The sequence below is a fragment of the Hemitrygon akajei genome, chromosome 11 (assembly GCF_048418815.1).
Source record: "Hemitrygon akajei chromosome 11, sHemAka1.3, whole genome shotgun sequence".
NCBI lineage: Eukaryota > Metazoa > Chordata > Chondrichthyes > Myliobatiformes > Dasyatidae > Hemitrygon > Hemitrygon akajei.
In genome coordinates, this window is record NC_133134.1 from 6159016 (window position 1) to 6186680 (window position 27665).

The window sequence follows — 27665 nt, forward strand, 5'->3', positions numbered from 1 at the left end:
TGACAGAACTCCTAGTGGGATGGATGGGTGTGGCTTTCTACATCTGCTCCTTCATACTCCAGATGTCTGACCCTGCAGCCCATCAGACAGCCTGATCAGGGAGTCTATTTGCACTGTTTGGTCACCGTGACCGATAGGGAAAAGTTTTGATATCCTCATGCCTGACAGGGAGTGGAACTGGATTCCACAGATGCTGCCTGACCTGTTGAGTTCCTCCAGCGTGTTGTGTGTGCTGGGCCGGTTTAGGAATGAGCTGGGGTGGGGGGGATCAGAATGCTCCATAGGGTCTGAGAAAACCAGGGAGAAGGCTACAATTTTGGTGCTTTGGGATTTTATTTTCTATGTTGGTCAGGGTGTCAAAGGTTACGGGGAGAAGGCGGGAAAATGGGGCTGAGCAGGATAATAAATCAGCTGTCAGAACAGACCTGAAGGGCCGAATGGCCTAATCTTAGTACTATGATACGTATTGAGGTTCAGTGAAAAAACCTTTTTACGTACAGATCAGATTACTGGCGGAGGAGCTGCCTCTCGAACGGGGCGTCTATCACCGAGGTGTTAAAAGGTTGTTCACACGGATCAAATCGTTGCAGAGTATGGAGGGAGAACAAGCGAACACAGTAACAGAATGGAGCGGCACAGAGACGGTGAGATAGGAGATAGATTGTGATAGGGGTAGAGTATACCACACAGGAGAGACTCTGCCGGCGCTGGAAATCCTGAGCAACACACACACACACACGATGCCGGAGGGGCTCAGCAGGTCGGGCAGCGCCTATGCAGAGGGAACAACCCGTCGGCGGCTCACTCTTTTCCATAAATGCCCCCAGGCTCCCCCCCAGAAGACGGCAGACTCCGCGCAGACCGGGCAGTGTTTGCCGAGAGGGCGCGGCGCGAGCTCCGGGACGTGTCCGGCCCCGCCCCGCCCATCTCCCTCCGCCAATCCGCGCTCCGAGGTCGGGACACGTGACGATCTCCCGGGAGGGGAGGGGCGGGGCCAGCGACTAACATCCGCGGTGAAGGCGCCACGGGGCTGGAGATCATGGACACGGTGTGACCGGTCAGTGGATGCGGTGAAACCGGCCCTGGGAGGGGGGGTAACAGTGTAACCGGGGGGGGTGTGTGTGTGTGTGTGGGGGGGGGGGGGGAATACAGTGTAAACTCTGTGTGTGTGTGGGGGGGTGCATTGTAAACTGTGTGTATGGGGGGGTACAGTGTAACCGGGGTGTGTGTGTGTGTGGGGGGGGGAATACAGTGTAAACTCTGTGTGTGTGTGGGGTACAGTGTAACCGGCCCCGGAGGGGGGTACAGTGTAACCGGCCCTGGGGGGATACAGTGTAACCGGGGTGTGTGTGTGGGGGGGGTACAGTGTAACCGGGGTGTGTGTGTGTGTGTGTGGGGGGGGTACAGTGTAACCGGGGTGTGTGTGTGTGTGTGTGTGTGTGTGTGGGGTACAGTGTAACCGGGGTGTGTGTGTGTGTGTGTGTGTGTGTGTGGGGTACAGTGTAAACTCTGTGTGTGTGTGGGGTACAGTGTAACCGGCCCTGGGGGGATACAGTGTAACCGGGGTGTGTGTGTGTGGGGGATACAGTGTAACCGGGGTGTGTGTGTGTGTGTGTGGGGTACAGTGTAACCGGCCCCGGGGGGGTACAGTGTAAACTCTGTGTGTGTGGGGGGTTACAGTGTAACCGGCCCCGGGGGGGTACAGTGTAAACTCTGTGTGTGTGTGTGTGGGGTACAGTGTAACCGGCCCTGGGGGGGGTACAGTGTAACCGGGGTGTGTGTGTGTGTGTGGGGGGGGGTACAGTGTAAACTCTGTGTGTGTGTGGGGTACAGTGTAACCGGCCCTGGGGGTTACAGTGTAACCGGGGTGTGTGTGTGTGTGGGGGATACAGTGTAACCGGGGTGTGTGTGTGTGTGGGGGGGGGTACAGTGTAACCGGGGTGTGTGTGTGTGTGGGGGGGGGAATACAGTGTAAACTCTGTGTGTGTGTGGGGTACAGTGTAACCGGGGTGTGTGTGTGTGTGGGGGATACAGTGTAACCGGGGTGTGTGTGTGTGTGTGGGGGATACAGTGTAACCGGGGTGTGTGTGTGTGTGGGGGATACAGTGTAACCGGGGTGTGTGTGTGTGTGTGGGGTACAGTGTAACCGGGGTGTGTGTGGGGTACAGTGTAACCGGCCCCGGGGGGGTACAGTGTAAACTCTGTGTGTGTGTGGGGTACAGTGTAACCAGCCCCGGGGAGGGGGGTACAGTGTAACCGGTCCCGGGGGGGGGATACAGTGTAACCGGGGTGTGTGTGTGTGTGGGGGGGGTACAGTGTAACCGGCCCCGGGGAGGGGGGTACAGTGTAACCGGCCCCGGGGGGGGGGGTACAGTGTAAACTGTGTGTGTGTGTATGTGGGGGGGGGGGTGCATTGTAAACTGTGTGTATGGGGGGGTACAGTGTAAACTCTGTGTGTGTGTGGGGTACAGTGTAACTGGCCCTGGGGGGGGGGATACAGTGTAACCGGGGTGTGTGTGTGTGTGGGGGGGTTACAGTGTAACTGGCCCCGGGGGGGGTACAGTGTAAACTCTGTGTGTGTGTGTGTGGGGTACAGTGTAACCGGCCCTGGGGGGGTACAGTGTAACCGGCCCTGGGGGGGTACAGTGTAACCGGGGTGTGTGTGTGTGTGGGGGATACAGTGTAACCGGGGTGTGTGTGTGTGTGGGGGGGGAATACAGTGTAAACTCTGTGTGTGTGTGGGGTACAGTGTAACTGGCCCTGGGGGGGGGATACAGTGTAACCGGGGTGTGTGTGTGTGTGGGGGGGTTACAGTGTAACTGGCCCCGGGGGGGGGTACAGTGTAAACTCTGTGTGTGTGTGTGTGGGGTACAGTGTAACCGGCCCTGGGGGGGTACAGTGTAACCGGCCCTGGGGGGGTACAGTGTAACCGGGGTGTGTGTGTGTGTGGGGGATACAGTGTAACCGGGGTGTGTGTGTGTGTGGGGGGGGTACAGTGTAACCGGCCCCGGGGAGGGGGGTACAGTGTAACCGGCCCCGGGGAGGGGGGTACAGTGTAACCGGTCCCGGGGGGGGGGGATACAGTGTAACCGGGGTGTGTGTGTGTGTGTGGGGGGTACAGTGTAACCGGCCCCGGGGAGGGGGGTACAGTGTAACCGGCCCCGGGGGGGGGGTACAGTGTAAACTCTGTGTGTGTGTGGGGTACAGTGTAACCGGCCCCGGGGGGGTACAGTGTAAACTCTGTGTGTGTGTGGGGTACAGTGTAACCGGGGTGTGTGTGTGGGGGATACAGTGTAACCGGGGTGTGTGTGTGTGTGTGGGGTACAGTGTAACCGGCCCCGGGGGGGTACAGTGTAACCGGGGTGTGTGTGGGGTACAGTGTAACCGGCCCCGGGGGGGTACAGTGTAAACTCTGTGTGTGTGTGGGGTACAGTGTAACCGGCCCCGGGGAGGGGGGGTACAGTGTAACCGGTCCCGGGGGGGGGGATACAGTGTAACCGGGGTGTGTGTGTGTGTGTGGGGGGTACAGTGTAACCGGCCCCGGGGGGGGGGGTACAGTGTAAACTGTGTGTGTGTGTATGTGGGGGGGGGTGCATTGTAAACTGTGTGTATGGGGGGGTACAGTGTAAACTCTGTGTGTGTGTGGGGTACAGTGTAACTGGCCCTGGGGGGGGGATACAGTGTAACCGGGGTGTGTGTGTGTGTGGGGGGGTTACAGTGTAACTGGCCCCGGGGGGGGGGGTACAGTGTAAACTCTGTGTGTGTGTGTGGGGGGGTACAGTGTAAACTCTGTGTGTGTGGGGGGTACAGTGTAACTGGCCCTGGGGGGGGGATACAGTGTAACCGGGGTGTGTGTGTGTGTGGGGGGGTTACAGTGTAACCGGCCCCGGGGGGGTACAGTGTAAACTCTGTGTGTGTGTGGGGTACAGTGTAACCGGCCCCGGGGAGGGGGGTACAGTGTAACCGGTCCCGGGGGGGGGGGGATACAGTGTAACCGGGGTGTGTGTGTGGGGGGGGTTACAGTGTAACTCGCCCCGGGGGGGGGATACAGTGTAACCGGTGTGTGTGCAGGTGGGGGGGGGTACAGTGCAACTGGCGGGAGTGTGCATGTCACAGTGTAACAGGAGGGGGGTTAACAATGTAACTGGTGGGATGTGTATGTTACAGTGTGACTGACAGGGCAGGTGTGTTACAGTGTAACTGGTAGGGAGTGTGTTATGGTGTAACCTGCGTGCGTGCATCTGTTACGGTGTGGTGGGGGAGTGTAACTGGCGATAGTGTCTGTTACAATGTAACTGCGGTGTGTGAATTACAGTGTAACTAGCGCACATGTGTTACAGTGTGGCAGGGGGACAGTGTAACTGGCATGTGTATTTGTTACAGTGTAACTGGTGTGTGTGTTACAGTGTAAGAATCCTCTCCAATAATTTGCCCCCCACTGAAGTAAGACTCACTGGTGTATAATTCCCAATTTTATCCCTACTCTCTTTCCTGAACAGAAGAATAATATTTGCCTCCCTTCAATCACCTGGTACCACTCCAGTGGCCAGTGGGGATGCTAAGATCATAGCCAAAGGCGCAGTAATCACTTCCCTCGTTCCCTTAGTAACCTGCGTGTACCCTGGTGACTTGTACATCCTAATGTATTTCAAAAGTTCCATTGACATGTTCCAGCATATCAGCCTGTTGTACATCGTCCTCACCAACGTCAGGGTCCCTTTCAGTGATACAAGCAACGTTCCCTCGCATTTTGTGCACAAAAATCTTGTGCTGTGCAGTTTTTTTGCCCAGTGACAACAATGTCTGCGCTGAGTTTAAGTGGAAGTAAACCTGAAGCGTTTCTAAAGATGATAAACTACCCAGTCCAGTTTGTTATTCATTGTGTAAAAGTCATAAAACAATACACATCATTGAGTTTTATTTCTCATAGACTATACGACAGCATGGAATAATATCAATCTTTTCACGTTACTAAAGGCGTTTGAAATGGTCATGAAGCGATTCAGTTTTAAATGAACGAGCAGTTCTTTTGCGCTTCACAGCCTTTGCTCTTTGGAATCTGACACGGTGAATCAACAACTTCTTCAATAAAAACCGTATAGTAAGCCAGTTCTAAAATCTGCAGACAAATCATGGCAAACTCCACGCTGCCAACAACACTCTCAGCAGAAACTGGAAAAGGAGATGCAGCATGAAATATACTCAACATGCCAGTGAGGTAGAGGGTGACAACCTTTTGTGTGCAGTTTAGATTCCCTTGTAAAAGATGTGTATGCACGCCACAGAGGGAATGCTGGAGGCAAGGTATTCATCAATGACCTCCCGACCTCTCTGACATCAGGCATGGTTCCTCGGCTGTTCCTGATCATTCCTACTTTCACTCTTAGTCATTCTCCTGTTCTTCACACATCTGGAGTTTTTTCTTAATCTTACTCGCCAAGGCCCGTTCATGTCCCTTCTTGCTCTCCGAATTCCATTCCTTCTTGCTGCCTTGTCTCTTGAGAGCCCCTTCTGATCCTTGCTTCCTGAACCTTCTTTCTTCCTCTTGACGAGATGCTCCACATCTCCTGTCGAACACAGTTCCATCATCCTTTCCTTGCCTCAATGGGGCAAACCACCCAGCAAGTGCTCCCTGAGCAATCTCCATATTCCTCGTGCGCGTTCCCGTGAGTCCATCTGTTCCCCACTGATGCTGCCAAGATTCCCCACCCCCAGTTAAATGCTCTTCCATACTGTTGACTCCTGTCCCTCACACACGCGCCAGTTACATCGTAACACACACACGCACGAGTTAGTTACACCGTAAAACATGTACGCCAGTTACTCCATAACACACACATACACTCATTACAGCGTAACACACATGCCTGTTATATTCTAACATGTGTACCAGTTACACCATTACACATGTGCACCAGTTACACCGTAATACACATAAGCCATTTACACTGTAACACATGGGTACCAGTTACACTGTAACACACACGTACTCCAGTTACACTGCAACAGACACACACCCACCAGTTACACCGTAACACACGGCTCTGTGAGGGGCAGGTTATGCCTCATGAGCCACAATGAATTCTTTGAGAATGTAGAGCAGTGGATGAGGTGTATATGGATTTCAGTAAGGGGTTTGTTAAGGTTCCCCATGATAGGCTCATTCAGAAAGACAGGAGGTGTAGGATCCAGGTGAGAATGCCCGGTGTGGATTCAGAATTGGCAGATGGTGGTTGCAGATGGGGCACATTCTGCCTTGGAGATCGGTGACCAGTGAGTGTTCCATGGGAATTTGTTCTGGGACCCCTGCTCTTTGTGATTTTTATAAATGACTGAGATGAGGAAGTGGAAGGGTGGGTTAGTAAGTTTGTAGATGACATGGAAGTGGAGTTGTGAATAGAGGTTGTCGTAGGCTACAATTAGACATTGACAGGATGCAGAGCTGGGCTGAGAAGTGGCAGATGAAGTTTAATCCGGGAAAGTGTGAAGTGATTCACTTTGGAAGGTGGAATGTGAAGGCGGAGGACAGGGTTAATGACGGGATTCTCAGCAATGTGGAGGAACAGGTGTCATCCATAGATCCCTCAAAATTGCCACACATCTTGATAGGGTGGTTAATAAGGTGAATGGAGTGCTTGTCTTGACTAGTCAGGGATTGAGTTCAAGAGCCATGAGGTAATGTTGCAGCTCAATAAAACTCTGGTTAGACCACATGGAGTATTGTGTTTAGGTATGGTCACTTGTTTTAGGAAGGATGAGGAAGCTTTAGAGAGGGTGCCGTGGATATTTACCAGGATGCTGCTTGTTTTAGGAGGAAAAGTGAGCGAGGGCATTTCTCTTCGGAGTGAAGGAGGATGAGAGGTGATTTGATCGAGGCGTAATATCCTCAGCTTTTAAATATAGGCTTGTAGCTTTATTTCTGTACATTCATACATGCAGTGAAATGTGTCGTTTGTGTCAGGTCAGACCTGCGAGGGCTGTGGGTCTGTAAGTGCCATCACGTTTATGGCCCCGATCGAGCGCCTGGAAACCTGGGCCAACCAACTGGCCGGAGTTTTCAACGACATTTTCAACCTCTCGCTGCTATAGTGAAGATAAAAAATTGTTAGTTAGCAGCAAGCTTAAATAAACAGGTTTAGAGCTGATGTTTAAAAGTGTCAACTGAATCTGCATCCCTTATGGTTTTAGATACAGAGCTCCGCAGTTTAGGGGTGGAGTTCAGAACAGCTGACCTGCCAAATCTCTTTTGAGGCAGATTGTTTAAATTGAAGAGACCGGCAGAAGACCTGAGAGCTTGTGCAGGATTGTAAAACAAAAAACGTTCTGTGATGTGCTCTGGTCCCGAGAGCTTTAAAAACAGGTAGGAGAATCAATTCTAAAAAGGCACAGTAAGGCAATGCAGAGAGCTGGGACAGGAGTCATATTTGCCCTCGTCCTGGTTTTAGTTCCAAGTCCAGATCTACAGACGAGAAAATCTGCAGGCGCTGGAACTCCAAGCACAGGGAAAATGCTGGAGGAACTCAGCAGGCCCGGCAGCATCTACGGAAAAGATTAAACATTCGGGGTTCCGGGTGGAAACCGTCAGCAGGACCGGAGGATAAAGATGAGGAGTCAGAGTGAGGAGGAGGGGGAGGGGATGAAGAAACACCAGGTGAGGGGTGAAATGGGGGTTACGGGGTGAGTAAAGAGCTGGGAAGCTGATTGGTGAAAGAGATACAGGGCTGGAGAAGGGGGAATCTGGTAGGAGAGGACAGAGGCCATGGAAGTGAGAAAGAGAAGGGGGAGGTGACGAATTGAGAGAAGGGAATGGTGTGGGGGGGAGCACATTACCAGAAGTTCAAGAAATCGATGTTCGTGCCTTCAGGCTGGAGGGTCCATGTTGTTCCTCCAACCTGAGTGTGGCCTCATCACGACAGTAGAGGAGGCCATGGATTGATATATCGGAATGGGAAGTGGAATTAAAATGGATGGCCACTGGGAGATTCTCCTTTTTTTGGCAGGCGGAGCACAGGTGCTCCGCGAAGCAGTCTCCCAATCCACGTTGCGTCTCACACACCGGGAACACCGGACACAGTAGATGACCCCAACAGACTCACAAGTGGAGTGTCACCTCACCTGGAAGGACTGTTTGGGGCCCTGAATGGTAGTGAGGGAGGAAGTGTAGCACTTGCAAGGGTATTTCTGCTTGTAAATTTCACGCACGTTTGCCCTCACCTCATTCTCCTGCCACCCACTAGGGAGAGGGTTCCTCTTGTCCTCACCTGGCACCCCACCAGCCTCCACGTCCAGCACATAATTCACCGTAACTTCCACCATCTCCAACTGGGGTATCATCCCTCCTGACTGATCTCCCTGCTGGCATTTATCCTACCCCTCCACCTCCTCCCTCACTACCTCGTGGCAGTAGAGGAGGCTGTGGACTGGCGTGTCGGAATTAACCGGGGAATCCTGTTTGTTGTGGCAGATGGAGTGGAGGTGCTCAACAAAATGGTTCCCCAGTCTACGCCAGGTCTCACTGAGGCAGAGGAGGCTGCATTAGAAGCACTAGACACAGTAAATGCCTCACCTGGAAGGAATGTCTGGGGCCCTGAACAGAGGTGAGGGAGGAGTTGAATAGGCAGATGTAACACTCGTCCCACTTGGAGGGGTAAGTGTCAGGAGGGAGATTAGTGAAGAGTGCAATCACTGCAGAAAGTGGGTGGGGGGGGGGGGGGTGAGGGACCGATGTGTTTGGCAGCAGGATCCCGTTGAAGATGGCGGAAGTCGTGGAGAGTGATGTGCTAGACACAGAAGCTCACTGGGTGGTAGGTAAGGCGAAGAGGAACTTTATCCCTACATGGTAATGGAAAGATGGGGTGGCAGCAGATGCCCGGACAACGGGGGAGAAGCAGCTGAGGGAAACACTGTTCTTCGAAGGAGGAGGACATCTTCGATGTTCTGGGAAGGAAAACCTCATTGCTCTTAGTAGAGGAGGCCGTGAACCAACATGTCAGAATGGGTTGGGCACTGGGAAACCCTCAGGGTTGTGGATGGAGCGAAGGAGCTCGATAGAGCGTTGTGGGGTTTTCTAAGAGTAGTTTGGGAGTTGTTCAGTATGTTTGAAGATAGGTTTTATTTTTGGGGATCATTTGAAACTCTCCTTCTCTCCCCCAAGGTAGATTTAGGATTCTGTTGCCGTTCACGTGGTGGATGTGGATATAAGGGCAGGAAATATTTTCACCTCCAGCTGGGACGTCCTTCATTAATGAAGATGAAGTTGAGCTTGCTGGGGATTCATCAAAATGCACTCGCCTACTCCTTCACAACACTGGGGGCTGCACTAATGAACAACCTCTTTAGCTTCTACTACGTGAAGCTCTTTTTAAATCGGTACAGAATATCTGAAAGGGACTTTCAGCAAGCACAGGTGAGTTTGAACCATTAAACAGTCTGCTGGAAGAACTCAGCGGGTCAGGGAGCATCTGCTGGGGGGATGTTTGGGGCCAAAACCCTGCATCAGGACTGAGAGGAGAGACGAGCGCCTGAAGACACAGTCTTCACAGTCAACAATTCAGGAACAGTTGGTTCATCTCTGCCGTCAGAGGTCTGAATCATTCACAAGCACCACCTCTTTATTCCTCTCCATAGATGCTGCCTGACCTGCTGAGTTTCTCCAGCATTTTGTGTGTGTTACCTCGCAATCTTTTCCACTACTTGTGTTTGGAATTTATACTAATTTTCGTTGTACTGCTCCACAAAACAACACATTTCATACCACGTGCGCTCAGTGGCCACTTTATTAGGTACAGGAGTGGAACCCGGTGTGTTCTGCTGTTGTAGCCCATCCCGAGCTCAGAACGTGGTTCCCGGGGGAGGAGGGTTGGGGCGGGAAGAGATTGAAAGGTAGCATTGAATACTTGTGCCTTGTTAATCTGTGATTTTAACATGACTCCCAAATTCCCTACAAAGGAGATGACAGAATGTTGGAACGTCATGTTTGTTTATATCGAGATTCAGCCGGACCACACCTTTCTACCCCAGTGAGCCACACAGCCCAGCAAGTCATTGGGTGTAGTCAAGGCAGGGGTTGATGGTCAGGACGTGATGAGATACGGGGAGAAGGCAGGAGACCCAGAGAGGAAAATGGATCAGCCATGATGAAATGGTGAAGCAGACTCGATGGGCCAAATGGCCTGATTCTGTTCCCTTGTCTTATGGGACGAGAGAATGTCAGGGACGGGTGAGGGTTTTGCTTTGTTGCTGTGTAGAGAGGTTTATCATTGGTATATGTTTCAAGGTACAGCAAAGTGCTTTGGTTTACATTCATCCAGACAAATCCTTTCATCGAGTTTGTGAATGTGCACCTCGTACTGTATAATATTACTACCATCTTATCAGTGTGAACCTGGAAATCTTGTAAATCCTGTCATCTTTGACTTGGAAATCTCGTAAATCTCATTTTTATAAGGTAACTTATTTTTTATTCTTCTTACTTCTCTTCTAATATTTGTGTATCTGTGCACTTGGAATGCTACTGTGACACTGTAATTTCCTTTGGGAGCAATACATTATACATAACAGAACACAGAATAAGGTGTTATAGAGAGGGCAGGGAGACATAAAGTGCAAGGGTTACTACACTCGGGTAGGTTCGGAAATCTAGAGTACAGCAAACAAGAGGTCCATTCAGGAGCCTTATAACAGCAGGTGTTTGTTTTTAAAGGGAATGTAAAGGGCCTTCAAATTTGCTGATGAGTCCCATTGATTACTAGAGCTAGAGGTCATGGGTTAAGGGTGAAAGGGGAAATGTTTAAGGGGATGTCTTCACTTCAGAGCAGAAGTGGTGGATGTGGGATCGATTTCAGCACTTAAAAATTTGGATAGTACATGGATGGGAGGGGTATGGAGGGAGCAGACAGGTTTGGGGTGGACTAGGTGGGTCAATGGGCCTGTTTCTGTGCTGTAGTGTTCTACGATTCTGTGAAGAATCTTAGAACACACTCACCATTCAGCTACTGTGCCTGTGTTAGCTCTTTGAGATGTGTTTCCACCATTTTCTCCTTTCTTCCAAGAATGGCCTTCTTAAATCCAAATTTCTAACCAGGAAATCTTTCCGCAGGTGGTAACAACCCAACAAGGGTGCTGCTGGGATCCAAGGGCCCAAGTTACAGGGAGAGTTAGGATAGCCCAGGCGTTCATTTCTTGGAAAGAAGGAGAATGAGGGGGTGACCTGAGAAATGTTTAACATTATGAGAGGCAGGGATAAAGTGGATGATAACGATCTTTTCTCCAGGGTAGGGGAATCCAGAACTAGGGGGCATAGAGTTAGAATGAGAGGGAAAAGATTTGAAACGGAGATGAGGGGGCGACTATCACGCAGAGGGTGGTGAGTGTATGGAACATCTTGCCAACCGGAGACAGTGGCTGGAAGCAGGTACAGTTGAGAATCACATGGTTAAGTAGGCGTCCCCCACTTTACGAATGTTCGCTTTACACCACTTCACTTTTACAAAAGCCCTACATTAGTAACCTGTTTTCACATTACAAAGAGGATTTTTGCTTTTACAAACATTTTTCCCATATAAATTAACAGTTCTTCGCTTTACGCCATTTCAGCTTAAGAATGGTTTCATAGGAACGCTCAACCTTTGTAAAGGGGGGGGTTACCAGTACACGTAGGGGCAGGGCTGAGAGGGATGTGGGCAGAAAGCAGGAAATTGGGATTATTGATCATATTAATATATTGATCAACATAATAATGATTAATGATAATCTACGTTATTAATCAATTTCAAATTGACCAATGTGGTCAGTATGGATTGGTTGGGCCGAAGGGCCTGTATGACTCATCTCAGTGAATGTATTGTGCTTTTCCCTTCAGGTGGTCTTCATGGTGTGGAATGCCTTCAACGACCCCCTGTTTGGCTACTTGCAGGACAACTCCAGTCTGCGGTGCTGCACTCAGCGCCGGCTCTCCATCCTGTACGGTGCTCCATTCTACGCCATTGCCTTCCTGCTGCCCTGGTTCCCCTGGCGGGACTACTCAGAGGGCGACTGGCTCTGCGGGGTCCACCTGGTCATCGCCCTGTGCGCCTTTGACGGGATGCTGACCTTTGTCCTGCTGGCGCAGTGCGCGCTCTTTGCCGAGATCTCGACCAGGCACGAGAGCCGTTTGCTGCTCATCAAATACAACCAAGTGGCCTCGCTGGTCGGCTCCTCCGGTGTCCTGTTCTGCGGTCTTGTCTCCAGCAACATGGAGAACATCTTTAACTTCCAGCTCTTCATGCTGTGCGTCGCGGGGCTGGCCTTCGCTTGCATGTACTATACCGGCCAGCACAGCGTCAGCCAGTACGAGCAAGGCGATAGGTTGGGAAAGTGCAGAGCGGACAACGTGGATGACCTCTCCTGGACCTCCGTCTTCCACCTGACCAAGCAGATCATCACGGAGAAGGATTTCCTGTTCTTCATTATCATGAACTTCTTCCAGGTCTTCCACCTGGCCTTCATGAACAACTTCATGCTGATCTTCGCCGACCACCTCATCCCTCAGCACGTGCTCCCGGGCTTTGCAAAGAGCATCATGTATGGAGCCGGATTTATCTGTCCGCAGGTAACCCGCCCTGCTGCCAACTGTTTGTTTGATGCCATTTCCACTACACAAATGGAGAGGGGAACGAAATAATTGTTCCTCCGGATTTGATGCAACACAAAAGCCCCACAATAAGTATACATAAGATAGCTTAGACATCGAGGTAGAAATGGTAGAGAACAAGCATCTTTATCCATGGTGGGGCTGTCAATGACAAGAGAGCGAGATGAGAATTGGAGTTGATTTATCAAAGCTCAATGTAAAGTTATTATAAAAGTACATTTATGTTGCCATATACAAGCCTGCGATTCATTTTCCTTTGACCATACTCAGCAAATCTGTGGAATAGTAACTATAACAGAATCAGTGAAAGGCTGTCCCAACTTGGACGTTCAACCAGAGTGCAGACAGCAGCAAGCTACAGATAAAAAAGAAATAATAAATAAATAAACAAACAAACATTAAATATTGAGAACGTGAGATGAAGAGTCCTTGAAAGTGAGTCCATAGGTTTTGTGGGAACAGTTCAGTGATGGGGTAAGTGAAGTTATCCCCTCTGGTTCAAGAGCCTGATAGCTGAGGGGTAATAACTGTTCCTGAACCTGGTGGTGAGAGTCCTGAGGCTCCTGAACCTTCTTCCTGATGGCAGCAGTGAGAGGAGAGCAAGGCCTGGGTGATGGAGGCTGCTTTCCTGCAACAGTGTTTCATGAAGATGTGCTCAGTGGTTGGGAGGTCTATGCCTGTGACCGATGAGGCCGTACCCACTCTTTGTAGGGTTTACCATTCAGGGACGCTGGTGTGACTGCTCCCGGCTGTGATGCAGCCTGTCAGTACACATCGAGAGAATTTGGTCATTGTGACGTGGGAGATAGAGAGGGCAGGTAGCAAGAATCTTTACTTCAGTGTGGAGGTTGTCTATGACAAGACAGTGTATGATTAAGGTGCACATTGGAATTGGTTTATTATTGTCACATACTGAGATAGAGTGAAAAGCTCGACTCACGTACTGTTCACACAGATCAGGTGTTCCTTTTGATAGAGGTATACAAAATTTATGAGGGGTATAGATGGGGTAAAAGCAAGCAGGCTTTATCCACTGTGTTTCTCTCTCCCCTCCCCCCGCCTTTTAAATCTACTCATCTTTTTTATCTCCAGTCCTGCTGAAGGGTCTTGGCCCAAAACGTCGACTGTACTTTTTCTCAATAGATGCTGCCTGGCCTGCTGAGTTCCTCCCGCATTTTGTGCGTGTGTGTGATGCTTTTTCCACCGAGGTTGAGTGAGACTTGAAGTAGAGGTCATGGGTTAAGGGTGAAAGGTGAGATGTTTAAGGGGAACATGAGGGGGAATTTCTTCACACAAAGGGTGGTGAGAGTGGAATGAGCTGCCAGTGCCTGCCAGCGGTGAATGTGATTTCCATTTCAACATTTAAGTGAAGTTTAGATAGGTACGTGGATGGGAGGGCTGTGGCTCGGATTCAGGTTGAGTAATAGCTCAGCGCGGACTAGATGGGCCGAAGGGCCTGTTTCTGTGCTGTGGTGTTCTAAGGCCTCTATCATTAATAATCAGATGATTACACAGTGCATTGGGGTAGAACAAGGTAAAACAAGAGCACTGCAGAATAAAGTGTCACAGTTACCGAGAAAGTGCAGCACAGGTAAATGATACAATATTATAAAGTAGATTGTGAGGTCAGGATTCCATCTTACTGTACGAGAAAACCATTTAGTAGTCTGACAACAGTGGGGTAGAAGCTGCCCTTGAGCCTGGTGGTACGTGCTTTCAGAGTTTTGTATCTTCAGCTCGATGGAGAGGGGGGTAGAGAGAATGCCCCTGGTCTTTGATTGTGCCTGCTGGTTTATTGAGGCAGCGAGAAGTGCAGACAGGAAACTACTTTTGTAAATGGATTGATAATGCAGTCCGAGAGAACGGTCTCCAGCCGAAATGCTGACTGTCCATTTCCCTCACTGACCTGCTGGGTACGTCCAGTGGTTTGTGTTGCAACAGATTTTGAATCCTCGAGCTTGTGCACCATCTGGCAATATATCTTTCAAAAGCTAGGACTTGAGGGGTTTCTGACTGGTGCCCAGCATCAAATATCTTCTCTCTTCTCTCCTCAGCTCCTGATTCTCAGTAGCCAGTCACTGCTGAAGAGGGTTGGTTACTACAAAATCATCCTTGCTACCTTCTACCTGGAGCTGCTGAGTGCCAGTATCATGCTGCTTCTGGGCCCAAGTCATCACTATCTGTTGTCAGTCTTCCTCGTGGGAAACATGTAAGTGACAAGCCTCATGATCTCCTTTTGCCACGTTCTGTCACAGCAGGGCAGTGCAGATGTCAGCCTGGATCCCGAGTATTTATTCATTAATTCTCGTTCATTCATTCATTCATTCTCTTCCCCCCTCTCTCTCTTTCCCACCCTCCCTCTGTCCACAGAATAGGCCCTTTTGGCCCTTCAAACCATGCTGCCCCGGCATCAACATCCCCAATTTAACCCTCGCTTAATCATGGGACAATTCGCAATGGCCGTTTAACCTACCTGGTTTATTTAGACTGTGGGAGGAGACTGGAGACCCGGGGAAACCCACACATCCCACGGAGAGGACGTACAGTGACTCCTCACAGAGTGTCAGAATGAACTCTGAACTCTGGAACGCCCTGAGTTGTAATGGTGTCACACTGCCCGCCATAACGTGGCCGTGGTGCCCAGCCTTCCAGACCAGACCGTGATAGGGGACCAGGGTCTGGACGATGTCTTCATGCCTGCCCTCATCAGTCCTCTTGGTCATCTTGTCAAAAAGACTCGATCAGATTTATAGAGTCATCGAGTACTGCAGTACGAGCCTTTTGGCCTAACTATTCTGTGCTGAACCATCATTCTGTCTAGTCCCATCGATCTACACCATAGCCTGGACCATACCCCTCCCATCCGTGCAGTTAGCCAAACTTTGCATCTGCCATTGGCAGCTTCTTCCACCCTCTGACGAGGTTCCTCTGTAGAATCCCCATGATTTTCTGTGCACACAGCCATGCTGACTATCCCTGATCTTTTGTTGCATTTTCCAAATGCAATGAAATCATGTCTGTCCTAATCCCTTTCCCACCGTCACAGTAACGCACACCAGCCTGTAGTTCCCTGGCTTATTCCTATTCCTCCAAGCACAACATAAGACATCTTCCATCTTTCCAGCACCTCACCTGTGGCTAGTACAGATACACCACGGTAGCTTGGCAGTTAGCACGACAGTATTACAGCTCAGAGTTCGATCCCAGCGTCCCTGTGCAATGCAGGGGTTTCCTCCGAGTGTTCTGGTTTCCTCCCACAGTCTAAAGAAGTACTGGTCAGTAGGTTAATTGGTCATTGTAACTGGCTAGTGTTGAATTGGGTGCTGCTGGTGGTCTATTGCAGCTGGAAGTGTCCCCTTTGCTAAATAGATGGATAACTAGATAGCCAGAGATGAATGAAAATCTCTGCCAGGCCCCAAGCACTCTCTTCTCTTCCCAACAACGTCCTAGGATGCACCCAGACAGGCTCTGGGGATTTACCCAAATTAATGCACTTAAAGACTTCCAACTCCACTTGCTTTGTAGAAGATTAGCTTTATTTGTCATGCGTAAATCAAAACATACAGAGGCATGTCATTGTGTCAACGACCAACACAGTCTGAGGGTGTGCTGGGGGCAGCCCACAAGTGTCACCACACTTCTAGTGCTACTGTAGCATGCTCAGAACATACTAACCCCAACCGGTACGTCTTTGGAATGTGGGAGGAAACCAGAGTACCCTGAGGAAATCCACATGATTACGGGGAGAACATATAAACTCCTCATAGACAGTGGTGAAAATCGAAACCCAGTCTTACCACTGGCGCTGTAAAGCGTTAGGTTAACCACTAATCTACCTTGCTGCCCCAACGTGACCATGTTGATGATCTCTGGTTATGTCAGTGTCCTCTCCCCTGAACATACCTGCTTCTCCTGAAAGAATTTCCATCCAGTTATGGCTGGAATGGGGTGTTCTGTACTGGGCTGAAGGGATTATCAGTGTCATTTGGGGTCTGAGTGCAGGTATACTCGTCTTTTAGAAGCCACATTGCTCTGAGAACTGATATTTGTCATCTGCATCCTCTGAGAGTCTGCCTATTAGAGTGCAGAATCAGGCCCTTTGGCCCATCTAGTCTGTGCCATCTTGTTTACTCTGGCTGTTCCACAACCCCCAGCACCTCTACTTTATCATGTTATGAACATACAATCAGTCATTGTATATCAGCTATCTTCCGCATTTGTATTTATTGTTTTTTTTAATTAACGTTTTTTGGTGCTGCATCCGACCCAGAGTAATGATTATTTAATTCTTCTTTACACTTGTGTTTTGGAAATGACGCTAAATAGTCCTGAATATTTTCTCTTGATGTGAAAATTCTAATCAGATCTCCATCTCCACATGTCTCTGCCAGGGTGATGGTATCAGCAATGTTCAGTCTCTTTAACTTGCCTCTGGCTGACCTTATCGATGCCGACCTTCAGAAGCACAAGCGCAGGTGAGGCTCGTCCCGGCTCGCTGGCTTCGCAGGCGTTTGCGAGTGTCTAGTGCTTTGCTAACGGGGGTGTACACCGATGTTTCTGAGTGACGCCGGTGACTCCGTTGTCACGCTGTAATCCTGGAGAGCTGGGATTTCAGACTTCACCACATCTTGTTGGGACTTGGGAGAAACAGTCAGTTCATAAGCCATAGGAGCAGAATGCGGCCATTCAGCCCATCAAGTCTGCTCTGTCATTCCATCATGGCTGATTTATTATCCCTCTCAATCCTATTCTCCTGCCTTCTCCTCATAACCTTTAACACCCTGGCTAATCAATTAACCTATTAAACTCCATTTTCCACATAGAAGAATCGGGAAACTTGATAGTTGGGTGGGACTAGAACTAGAGGCCATAGGTTAAGTGTCAAAGGTGAAATTTTAAGGGGAACAAGAAGGAGAACTTCACTTGGAGGGTGGTGTGAGTGTGGAAAGAGCTGTCGGAGGAGGTGGTGGATGTGGGTTTGTTTAAGAGAGTTTTGGATAAGTATTTTTATGGGAGTGGTGTGGAGGGTTTTGGTCTGGGTGCAAATCAATGGGACTTGGCTTGTTTCTGTGTAAATACACTTTGTGCAGTTTAAGAGTTCCCCCTCTTTCAGCTTCCCCCTGTCGTCCATGGTGTTTGGGACCAATGCCCTGTTTACGAAGCCAGCTCAGTCTCTAGCCCCAATGCTGGTTGTGGCTCTACTTAACCAGTTTGACTATGAGAAGCTGAAGGATGAGTTTACGCGATCAGACCAAAGGTAAAAGCCAGAACCGTTTGCCAATACTGCACGGAGCAGCGGGATTAAATGTGTTTATGAGTTATGTTAGTAATGAGACACACTGTGTAATTTATAGCACAGGAGTGACGAACCAGGCCCACCGAGACCAAAATGTACTCACTCGAAACCTCGCACCAAAAGAGAGCGTTTCCTGCGTGTAGCAGACCCGATCGAGTTACTGCACAATCAGCCACGTGTGCGCTTGCCAGTTCTCAGAATCGATCCAATATGGATCGAATATTATTACCAAAACCAGAGAATACTGTAAACTGAACTGTATCAGATCGGTTGTGAGAACCTCTGGGTGCCCATGCGGGTGACGGAATGATTGATCCTCCTATGTGCAGAACTCTCTCTTTGTGGGGCTTTTGAGTATGCTTGCGTTTCATCTCAGTGGGACCGGCTCGTCGTTCCCGCACTGTAAAGTTCCCCAGCAAGTAGCATCAGTAAAGTACTACCCCGCTGCTGTTCTTCTTCCGCAAACACTGAACAGAAACTATCAGCATGTGCGGAGAAGGAACAGTTAACGTTTCAGGTTATCAGACCTCCATTCACAGAACTTTAAAAAATTGAGAATGATTTTTTCTAAATTTTTCAGAGACTTGAAAAATTAATGTTTATTGTCATCTGACGGTAATATAAACAACCAAATGAAACGACATTTCTCTGGACCAAAATGCACAAATCTCACACAGCACATCAAACAGAATATTAAATCAATCAATTCCAGTTTAATTAACATTCAACCACACGCGAACACAGCCAAATGAAACAGCTTTCCTCTGGGGTCAAGAGCAAAAAAAAAGTCACGTACAAAAAAACACTTATTACTATAAATAAATTAATAAAATGTGATTCAAAGAACATGTAGTGAACAGTAAACAGCTCATTGTCCCAGTGACGAGACTTCGGTGGTGGCAGGGTATTCATTAGTCTCACAGCCGGAGGGGAAGAACTGATGCCCAGTTTGGTGATCCTAGACCTGGTGCTCCTGTACCTCCTTCCTGATGACAGTGGGTCAAAGAGATTGTGGTAAGAACTCTCAACAATGCTTTGGGCCCTTCGTATACAATGTTCCTGGTAAATTTCCAGAAGACGTTCGATAAGGTGCCACATAAAAGACTTGTCTTTAAGATATGGACGTATACAGTTGGTTGTTTCTCTGCTTGGCAATTGGTGAGTGGTGTGCCGCAGGGGTCGGTGCTGGGCCTGCGACTGTTCACGATATACACTGACGATCTGGAAGAGGGGACCGAGTTTAGTGTATCTAAGTTTGCTGATGACACTAAATTGAGTGGAGAAGTAAATTGTGCATAGGGTACGGAGAGTCTGCGGAGAGATATAGATAGGTAAAGTGAGTGAGCAAGGGACTGGCAGTGGAGTACGATGTTGGTAAATGTGAGATCATCCACTTTGGAAGGAAAAATGGATGATAAAAACATTGCAGCTTGCTGCTTTTCAGAAGGGCTGGGAGTGCTTGTGCAAAAATCGCTAAAGGTTGGTTTGCAGGTGCAGCAGGCTATCAAGAATACTGGCCCTCATTGCTGGAGGGATAGAATTTAAGAGCAGGGAGGTTGTGCTACACCTGTACAGGTGATCCTCTCAGCAGTTTTTACTGTCATCTGTAGGTCTTGTGATGCGATGCCTTGGCGCTTCCATACCCCACAATGATGCTGCCAGACAGGACACTCGCGGTGCTTCTGTAGGAAGTTGTTAGAATGGGCTTGATTTTATTTGCAGAGATTCAGAATCATGTTTATTATTATTGATGTATGTCATAAAATTTGTTGTTTTGTGGCAGTAAAATATACATATATAAGAATTAAATTAGTGCAAAAACAGTGAGGTAGTGTTCACTGATTCATTGTCCATTCAGGAATCTGTTGGTGGAGGGAAGAAGCTGTTACTGAAACGTTGTGCTTTTTCAGGCTCCCGTATCTCCTTGATGGTAGCAATGAGAAGGGGCATGTCCAGACGGTGAGGCCCCTTCATGCTGGCAGCCACCTTCTCGCCGTATCACCTTTTGAAGATGTCCTTGATGGGGGGAAGGTTATGACAGATCTCCGATCCCTCCTCAACTCCTAACCACATCTAGATCTCCTTGTCTTTATCTCCAGCTCTTAATCACGAACCAGAATAAGAGAATGTTCCCCCTCAAACAAAGAGATTACCCTTTACCCTTTTTTTATACCCTCTTCTAAAATGTTCCCACACCTAATGTTACCAGTCTGTAGCTTTTTATCTCTCGTTGCCTTTAGCGTAGAAACTGTGGGCCTGTAAGGAGATAAACATTCTTCCTACTTAAGCCCATCACTTAAACCCTACTGTCCTCTGTCTCCTGGATGACAAAAGGCTGATCAGTCCAGCAGCTCCCACCACACGACTTCACTTCTCCTCTGGGTGAAGATCCTTGCTCTCCCAGGATGAGCTTCTGTTGGAGTTTCAGTAGCTCTGGGTTTTTACAGGATGGGGTTGCTGGCTCCATGTCCAACCCTCCTCCTTCCGCAGCCGGGCTTGGGCCGTTTAAACACTCTTCACCAATATCTAATCTCAAGGATGTGTGTCCATACACATTATCACCACGTTCCAACTGGCTCCACTTTGTCATACACACTTCCATTTTGGGTTGCACATTATACCAAAGAGGAATCAAATTTAACTCTTTCTTAACAGTCTTCCGGTACTTTGCTCCCTGGAATATGTTACTCTGTCAGAATTGCTATATAACCAGAAGTTAAGGATCAGACCACACTTGTGGTGGTGTTGTGTTCAGTTCTGGTTGCCTCATTACAGGAAGGATGTGGAAGCTTTAGCGAGGGTGCAGAGGAGGTTTACTAGGATGATGACTGGAATCGAGAGCACGTCTTATGAGGATAGCTTGAGTGAGCTAGGGATTTTCTCTTTGGAGCGAAGGAGGATGAGAGGTGACTTAACAGAGGTGGATAAAATGATAAGAGGCATAGCCAGAAACCTTTTCCCAGGGCAGAAATAGCCAATACGATGGGCATAATTTACAAGTGATTGGAAGAAAGTATGGGGGGGGGGGGGGGGGGAAGTCAGAGATAGATATTTTCCACAGAGAGTGGTGGTTGCGTGGAAAACACTGCCAGAGATGGTGGTAAAGACACACACATCAGGGGTATTTAAGAAACTCTTGGATAGGCACAAGGATGATAGAAAGATGGAGGGCAATGTGGGAGGGAAGGGTTAGATTGATCGTGGAGTAGGTGAAAGGATATCATGGCCGAAGGGCCTGTGGTGTTCTGTGTTTAACGATGAGAAGCCACTTCTGTCTTGTTTCTTCCCTGCAGTGATTTGAAGGACCTTCATGGGGCCATGTTTTGGCTCATCTGCCTGGTTCCCATATGCATTGCGTTTCTGCAGATCCTGGCGTGGACCCCCTTTTCCATCCGGAACAGCCACACCGACATTTCAAAGTACATCGAATCCTAAAGGCTGGCAACGCTTAATATGATGAAGGAAGATCTTGCATCTCTGGACTGAGCTTTGCCGTTGGGGACCGTTATTGTAGTCGTGCTAGAACAGACGAGGTGGTGTTAATTTTAATCTGGTTGTCTCTTTGCTCGTTCTTCAGACTTGGGCATCACTGTTGGGGATCTCATTAATGCCACCTGTTACCTTTGCGAACCATCGCCTTTGATGGTTTGAAATCACTTCACATGTTGTTCGGTGGGAAGGCCCGGGGGTTGGACCCAGTGTTAATGATGGCGGAGTGATAAATGGCCCAGTTCGGGTGGAGTAAAGTCAGGAGGTGACTGGGGCTCTGCTGCCCTTGTCCTTTAGAGCAGGTTTGGGAGATGTTGATTCTGACTAGGCCGATCGATGAAGAATGGTGGGGGTTGGAGATGCGTAGATTCAATGCGGGCTGCCTTTCCCTGGGGAGGACTCTGTGTCCGGGAAGTTCATTTCCCTTCCATCCATTCTGACCAGCTCCGAAAGGGTGCAGTCCAGTAGAAGGGAATGGAACTGTGAGGTGTGGGGTCTGCTCCTGCACAAGCCACAAGCTGAACAACACGTCGTCATGCTATCCACAGCTACCCCATGGGCCCAACCCTTCCCAACGAGTCTAAAGACCAGGGCTGCAGGGCCCAGTAACCTTCATCCCACTGCCCCAAGCTCCTCAACCTGTCCCTGACCTTACTTAAGAGTTGGTACTCGTGCCATGGAGGCCAGGTAAAACCCTAAGAGGGCAGATGGATGGATCTTGATTGAGCAGACAGAGTTACAAAGCAGGAGGCTGGTCATTTATAACTGAAGTGCGTAGGAACTACTTTGTGGAGGGTGGTGAGTCTGGCAAATTTTCTGCTTCAGGAAGTTGTGGAGCTGGATTCCTAAGGGAATAAAAGGGAGGGAAGATACCATGACTCTTCTAGAAATGTACGGGGAATAAGGAGAGGGTGGATGTACTCTCTGGAGTGTCAGAGACTGACGGGGGGTGGGGGGGGGGTCTGATGGAGGGAGGCAGAATGTGTTCACCAGGGTAGAAATGTCAAATTGCAGAAGATGTGCTTTTAAGGTTGGGGGTGAGGGGTCAAAGCTGATCTGAGGGGTAGGCTTTTAATGCAGAGAATAGTCAGTGTGTGAAAAGGGCTACCAGGGCAGTAGTGGAAACAGTCTGTTTGAATTTTAGAGGGACCAGAGGAGATTCACAAGAATGATCCCAGGAATGAAAGGGTTAACATATGAAAAGTGTTTCCTGTATCTGGGCCTGTGCTCACTGGAGTTTATTAGAATGAGGGGGATCTCATTGAAACCTACCGAATATTGAAAGGCCTAGACAGTTGACAGACATGGAGGGGTGTTTTCTATAATGGGGGGGGGGGGATCTAGGACAGAGGGCAGAACCTCAGAATCAAGGGACATCCAAGGAGGGATTTCTTTAGCTGGAGAGAGGTGGATCTGGGGAATTCATTGCCACAGAGGGCTGTGTGGGCCAAGCGATTGGGTATATTTAAAGTGAAGATTGATAAATTCTTGATCAGTCAGGATGTCAAAGGTTACAGGGAGAAGGCAGGAGAATGGGGTTGAGAGGGATAGTAAATCAGCCATTACTGAATGGCAGAGCAGATTCGATGGGCTGAATGGTCTAATTCTGCTCCTCTGTCTTACGAATTGTCAGTTCTGGGGGAGCACCTGCCCTCCTGACAATCGTGTGGTTGTCTTTGGGTCAGGTCTGCTTTTAATTTCATTTGTAGACTTCCATTCTGAGCTCCAAGATGCGATCTAGCTCTAAACGGACTGGGGGTCCTAATACAACATCCACAACAAATATTGAAATTGGGTATCTTCAATGTTATAAAAGTTTTAACCTTCCAACATAGGGACATAACTTTTATGAAGTTTCTCATAATGAAACCCTTTCTGCGGCAACCTTACTTTAGAAAGATCAGTAACTTTTTCCATGTATGAGAGGTCCAGGGAGGGACAGCACCTTTGGTGAAGGGGCTGGTTGTGACCATCCTGGGGCAGCTCACTCAACTTTGGTTCCACACTCAGCTCTCACCTGTGACTCCGAGCAGCCGTTTGCCTGCGACAGTGGCCACACCCCGGGCAGGTGGGGGGAGCCAGCGGGCCTCGTACACTGGTGTGAGTCAGATCCAGCAGGCTGGGCGGATGAGACCAGCAGTGAGCTCAAACGGCCAGGAAGTCGGTTCATGGAGAGCGAAGGGCACAACAAGGCACAAGAGATGTCACTGAGGAGAAACCCAGTTTGTGATGACTACCTGCACCACTGGAGCCGAGCTTCCGAACTGCCCCGGTGCAGTGGGTTTTCCATCTTACAACAAAACTCTCCCAAACAGGTTTCCTGCCACCATCAGATACACCAGCCTCCACACAGCAAGTGTTCGCCATGTGTAAATCCCGACAACATTGCTTTTGATTGGTGCCTTTGGGGCAGACACTCAACTCTGTAGAATAATGCCTTCTCCGGTATTTCACACAGAATGTCTGGGATTAAACACACCCGTGTCGTTAAAAATAAACAGATTTTTAGGTGCAGTTACATTATTGGTATCTGGATGTCTTTATTTGCTAAAACTTCATTCTCCCCATGACCGTTTGGGTTTCCTCCAGGTGCTTCAGTTTCCTCGCACACTCGGAGGTAGGGTTAGGGCTAGACAATTGTAGGGTGCCTGTACAGCATCAATAGACAGCCCCCGCTGAGGAGAACATTGTACTCGAGTGACCGCAGTACACACTACTACATTGGCACTGGAAGTGAGGCAACACTTGCGGGCTGCCCCCAGCACATCCTCAGACTGTTGGTTATTGACGCAAACGATGATTTCACTGTACGTTTCTATGTACTTGTGACAGATAAAGCTAATCTGTAGACAGAAACCTGTAAATAAAAAGCCAATTGAAATTGTACGCACGGAGACTAGATATTGGGATAACAGCAGGTCTAATACTCCTTGCCAGCCCTGAGCCCACCCTGCCTGTCTGCATTTGAAGTGTCTCCCTCTCTTCCCACAACTACCATTGGGCAGAAGGTGTAGAGTCTTGGCTCCAACAGGCCACCAGGTTCAGGAACAGTTGTTACCCTACAACCAGCAGGCTGCTGAATTGACACGGACAACTTCACTCACCTTGGGGAAATCCGAGTAACACACACAAAACGCTGGAGGAACTCAGCAGACCAGGCAGCATCTATGGAGAAGAGTACAGTCAACATTTTGGGCCAAGACCCTTCCTCAGGACTGGAAAATGATGAAAAATATACGCAGCTTGTAGCCTCTCTCTCAGGCACCCTGCCTTTGTTCAAAGGTTCATTAATGACCCAGGCAGGTGTCCCTATACTACTCTGACAGGGAAGGGTTTTCATGAATTCTATTTGTTCCTTTATTTTCCTGTGAGTGAGGGAAAGTGAATGTGAATCTGTGTAAGACACACGGTTCGTTAAGGTTGCTGTAGCCAGGGTGGTGTGGGGAGGGGAAGTTAACCCAGTGGTAGCCTCTACCAACAACATCAGATTCTGCAGGTGCTGGAAATGCACAAAACCTCGCACCAAAGTCAACATTTGGGGCCAAGACCCTCCTTCCCAATTGAAGGAAAGGGGAAGATGGCAACATAAAAAGGTAGGGGAGGGGAAAGAGTGATCGTTGAAGCCAGGTGGGTTGGAAAGGTAAAGGCGCTGGATAAAGGAAGTTAAGAGGAGAGAGGGAAGGGGGAGGAGGTAAGAGTGGGGAATGGGAGAAGAGTTCAGCGCTGTTGGCAACTCCCGTGACGTTGCTGGTGTCGAACTGTCTCGATCTCTGCCGTTCCTCTGGACTCACCTGATGTGTGGAGAGGGGCAGTGGGCTACATGGGCAACAGCTTGCTTCCCAAGCAACACACAATAGCATCTATGGAAAAGAGTGGACAGTCGATGTTTCGGCCCAAAACTCTTCTTCAGGCCTCGAAACGTGGACTGTTTAATCCTTCCACAGCTGCCGCCTGGCCTGCGGAGTTCACCCAGCATTTTGCGTGTGTTGCTCGGATTTCCAACCTCGTGCTGCCCTGGCTGGCGATCATCCGCGCCGGTATGATATACATGCTTAGAGTCTGCAGCATCGGCCAGCTGGAGGCCGCCGAGGTGCGAATTTATCGAAGGGAAGTGAGCTGCCACGTTACCCAGAGAGGTGGTTAGAGATCTCATTCTGCCGGTGGGAGGCGCGCCGGCACCTATCAGGAACGGGAGGAAAAGGAAGTTGCATTTAAACCGGGGGAGCCGGCCGGGGAACGGAAGTCCGGCTGGGGTTTGCAGCGTGTGCTGCGGAGTTGATTGTATTTCTGTGCGGTTTTTACGTGCGTGCACGGATACCCTCGGCGCGCAGCCCGCTGGCCGGTCGCTGAGACGGGGGGTAGGGGAGGGGTTGACGAGGTGGCGAGAGAATCCCCCCCCCCCTTCCCCTCCCCGGTCAGTGCGTGAACTCGGGGCGAGGGCTTCCCCCGGAATCCCCGTCCGTCGCGTGAGCTCGCGGGTGGTTGAGGGCTTCCCCGGGAATCCCTGTCCCGCGCGGGGGGCTCCCCCCGGGGTTCCCAACACGGCGCTGAGGTGCGCGGCGCTGCTGCTCTGTTACTTCGCGGCCCTTTTACAGCTGCGGAGGATGTGGAGCAGCAAGTACCTGAGGAGCCCCCTGACCCGCGCCCTGCTCCTCAACGCGCGGAGCCGGCACAACGACGACCCCGACAGGATGCAGGTACGCCGGGGGCGGCGGCGTTGGCGTTGGCGTTGCAAGACCTGGGTCTAGTCGGTCAGCGTCTGTGGACGGAGAATCTTGCTCGGGAGTTGAGGGGGGAGAGGAGAATGGGTTAGAACATAGACCAGTACATCACAGTACAGGCCCTTCGGCCCACGTTTATCCTACTACATCTCCTGCGAGCCCTCTGTCATCTATCTCCCTAAGAGTCTATTAATGTATCTGCCTCTACCACCAGCCTGGCAGGGTATTTAACACTACCTCTGACCCCCCCCCCCCCCCCAATCACTCCAATCACCTTATAATTTTGTATTAGCCATTTCAATCCTGGGGAAAAGTCTCTGGCTGTCTACTCGCTCTAAGCCACTTATAATCCTGTACACCTCTATCAAGTTACCTCATCAACCTTTGCTCCAAAGAGAAAAGCCCTCGCTCCCTCAACCTATCCCACTGGACAACACATTTTTCAGAAATGTTGCTTCCTCAGAATATTTTTTTTGGTTTATGATAGATTGCTTGAAGAACACAAATATAATTTCAAACTTCTATCGTGTAGGGATTAGGAGAAACAAGAAATCAACTTTCATTGCATAGAATTAGAAAGAGGTGACATTAGAAGGTGTTGAATCATGGATCGAGCTCAGGACCTGCTAGGGTAAAAAGACCCTGGTGGGAGTTGTATACAGAACCCCAAACGGCAGTAAGGATGTGGCCTACAAATTACAATGGGAGATAGAAAATGCATGCCAAAAGGCAATGTTACGATAGTCATGGGGGACTTCAGTATTCAGGGACACTCAGGTTGGTGCTGCATTCCAAGAGGGAGGATTTCTGGAGTGCCAATGAAATGGCTTTTTAGAGCAGCTCATGGTTGAGCCCACTAGAGGATCAGCTATTTGGAATTGGGTGTTGTGCAATGAACTAGAATTGATTAGAGCTTAAGGTAAAAGAACCTGTAAGGGGAAAGTGATTATAATGTGATCGAATTCACCCTGCAATTTGAGGAGAAGCTGAAGTCAGATGTATCAGTATTACAGTGGAGTAAAGAGAATTACAGAGGCATGAGAGAGGAGTTGGCCAGGATTGATTGGGAAGGAACACTGGCAGGGATGATGGCAGAGCAGCAATGGCTGGAATTTCTGGAAGCAAATTGGAAGGCACGGGATATATACATCCCAAAGAGGAAGAAGTATTCTAAAGGTAAGATGACACAACCATGGTAACAAGAGAAATCAAAGCCAACATAAAAATCAAAGAGAGGGTATAAGATAGAGCAAAAATTGGAGAGAAGTTAGAGGATTGGGAAGCTTTTAAAAACCAACAGAATGCAACTGAAACAATCATTAAGAAGGTAAATATGGAATAAAAAAAAGTAAGCTAGCCAATAATATTGAAGAGCATACCTAAAGTTTCTGCAGCTACATGAAGTGTAAAGGAGAGGTGAGAGTGGATATTGGACTGCTGGAGAGGTAGTAATGGGGGACAATGGTGGACAAATTGAATAACTATTTTGTATCAGTCTTCATTGTGGAAGACATTAGCAGTATGATGG

The 27665-nt window shown here is 49.3% G+C and overlaps 2 protein-coding genes across 6 annotated transcripts in view; both read left to right on the top strand.

The window, feature by feature from the left end:
* The first annotated feature begins 404 nt into the window (after nucleotides 1–404).
* Nucleotides 405–23934, top strand: mfsd13al (major facilitator superfamily domain containing 13a-like). Of its 5 annotated transcripts, none has more exons than XM_073060136.1 (7): nucleotides 412–644; nucleotides 9159–9406; nucleotides 11861–12589; nucleotides 14686–14840; nucleotides 17023–17106; nucleotides 17745–17888; nucleotides 21221–23934. In XM_073060136.1, the coding sequence occupies exons 1-7, from the start codon at nucleotides 626–628 to the stop codon at nucleotides 21360–21362; spliced, it is 1521 nt and encodes a 506-aa protein (XP_072916237.1). In that variant the 5' UTR covers nucleotides 412–625; the 3' UTR covers nucleotides 21363–23934. The 5 variants fall into 5 exon arrangements, with proteins under 5 accessions (XP_072916241.1, XP_072916237.1, XP_072916238.1 ...); XM_073060137.1 differs by lacking the exon at nucleotides 412–644 and adding an exon at nucleotides 980–1057 and having other exon boundaries at nucleotides 9155–9406; XM_073060139.1 differs by lacking the exon at nucleotides 412–644 and adding an exon at nucleotides 986–1057.
* Nucleotides 23336–27665, top strand: part of mettl9 (methyltransferase 9, His-X-His N1-histidine) — a 46310-nt gene continuing 41980 nt past the window's right edge. The window contains exons 1-2 of the mRNA XM_073062327.1: nucleotides 23336–23693; nucleotides 25836–26113. Of these exons, the coding sequence (XP_072918428.1) occupies nucleotides 23336–23693; nucleotides 25836–26113 (636 nt within the window). The remainder of the gene's footprint in view (nucleotides 23694–25835; nucleotides 26114–27665) is intronic.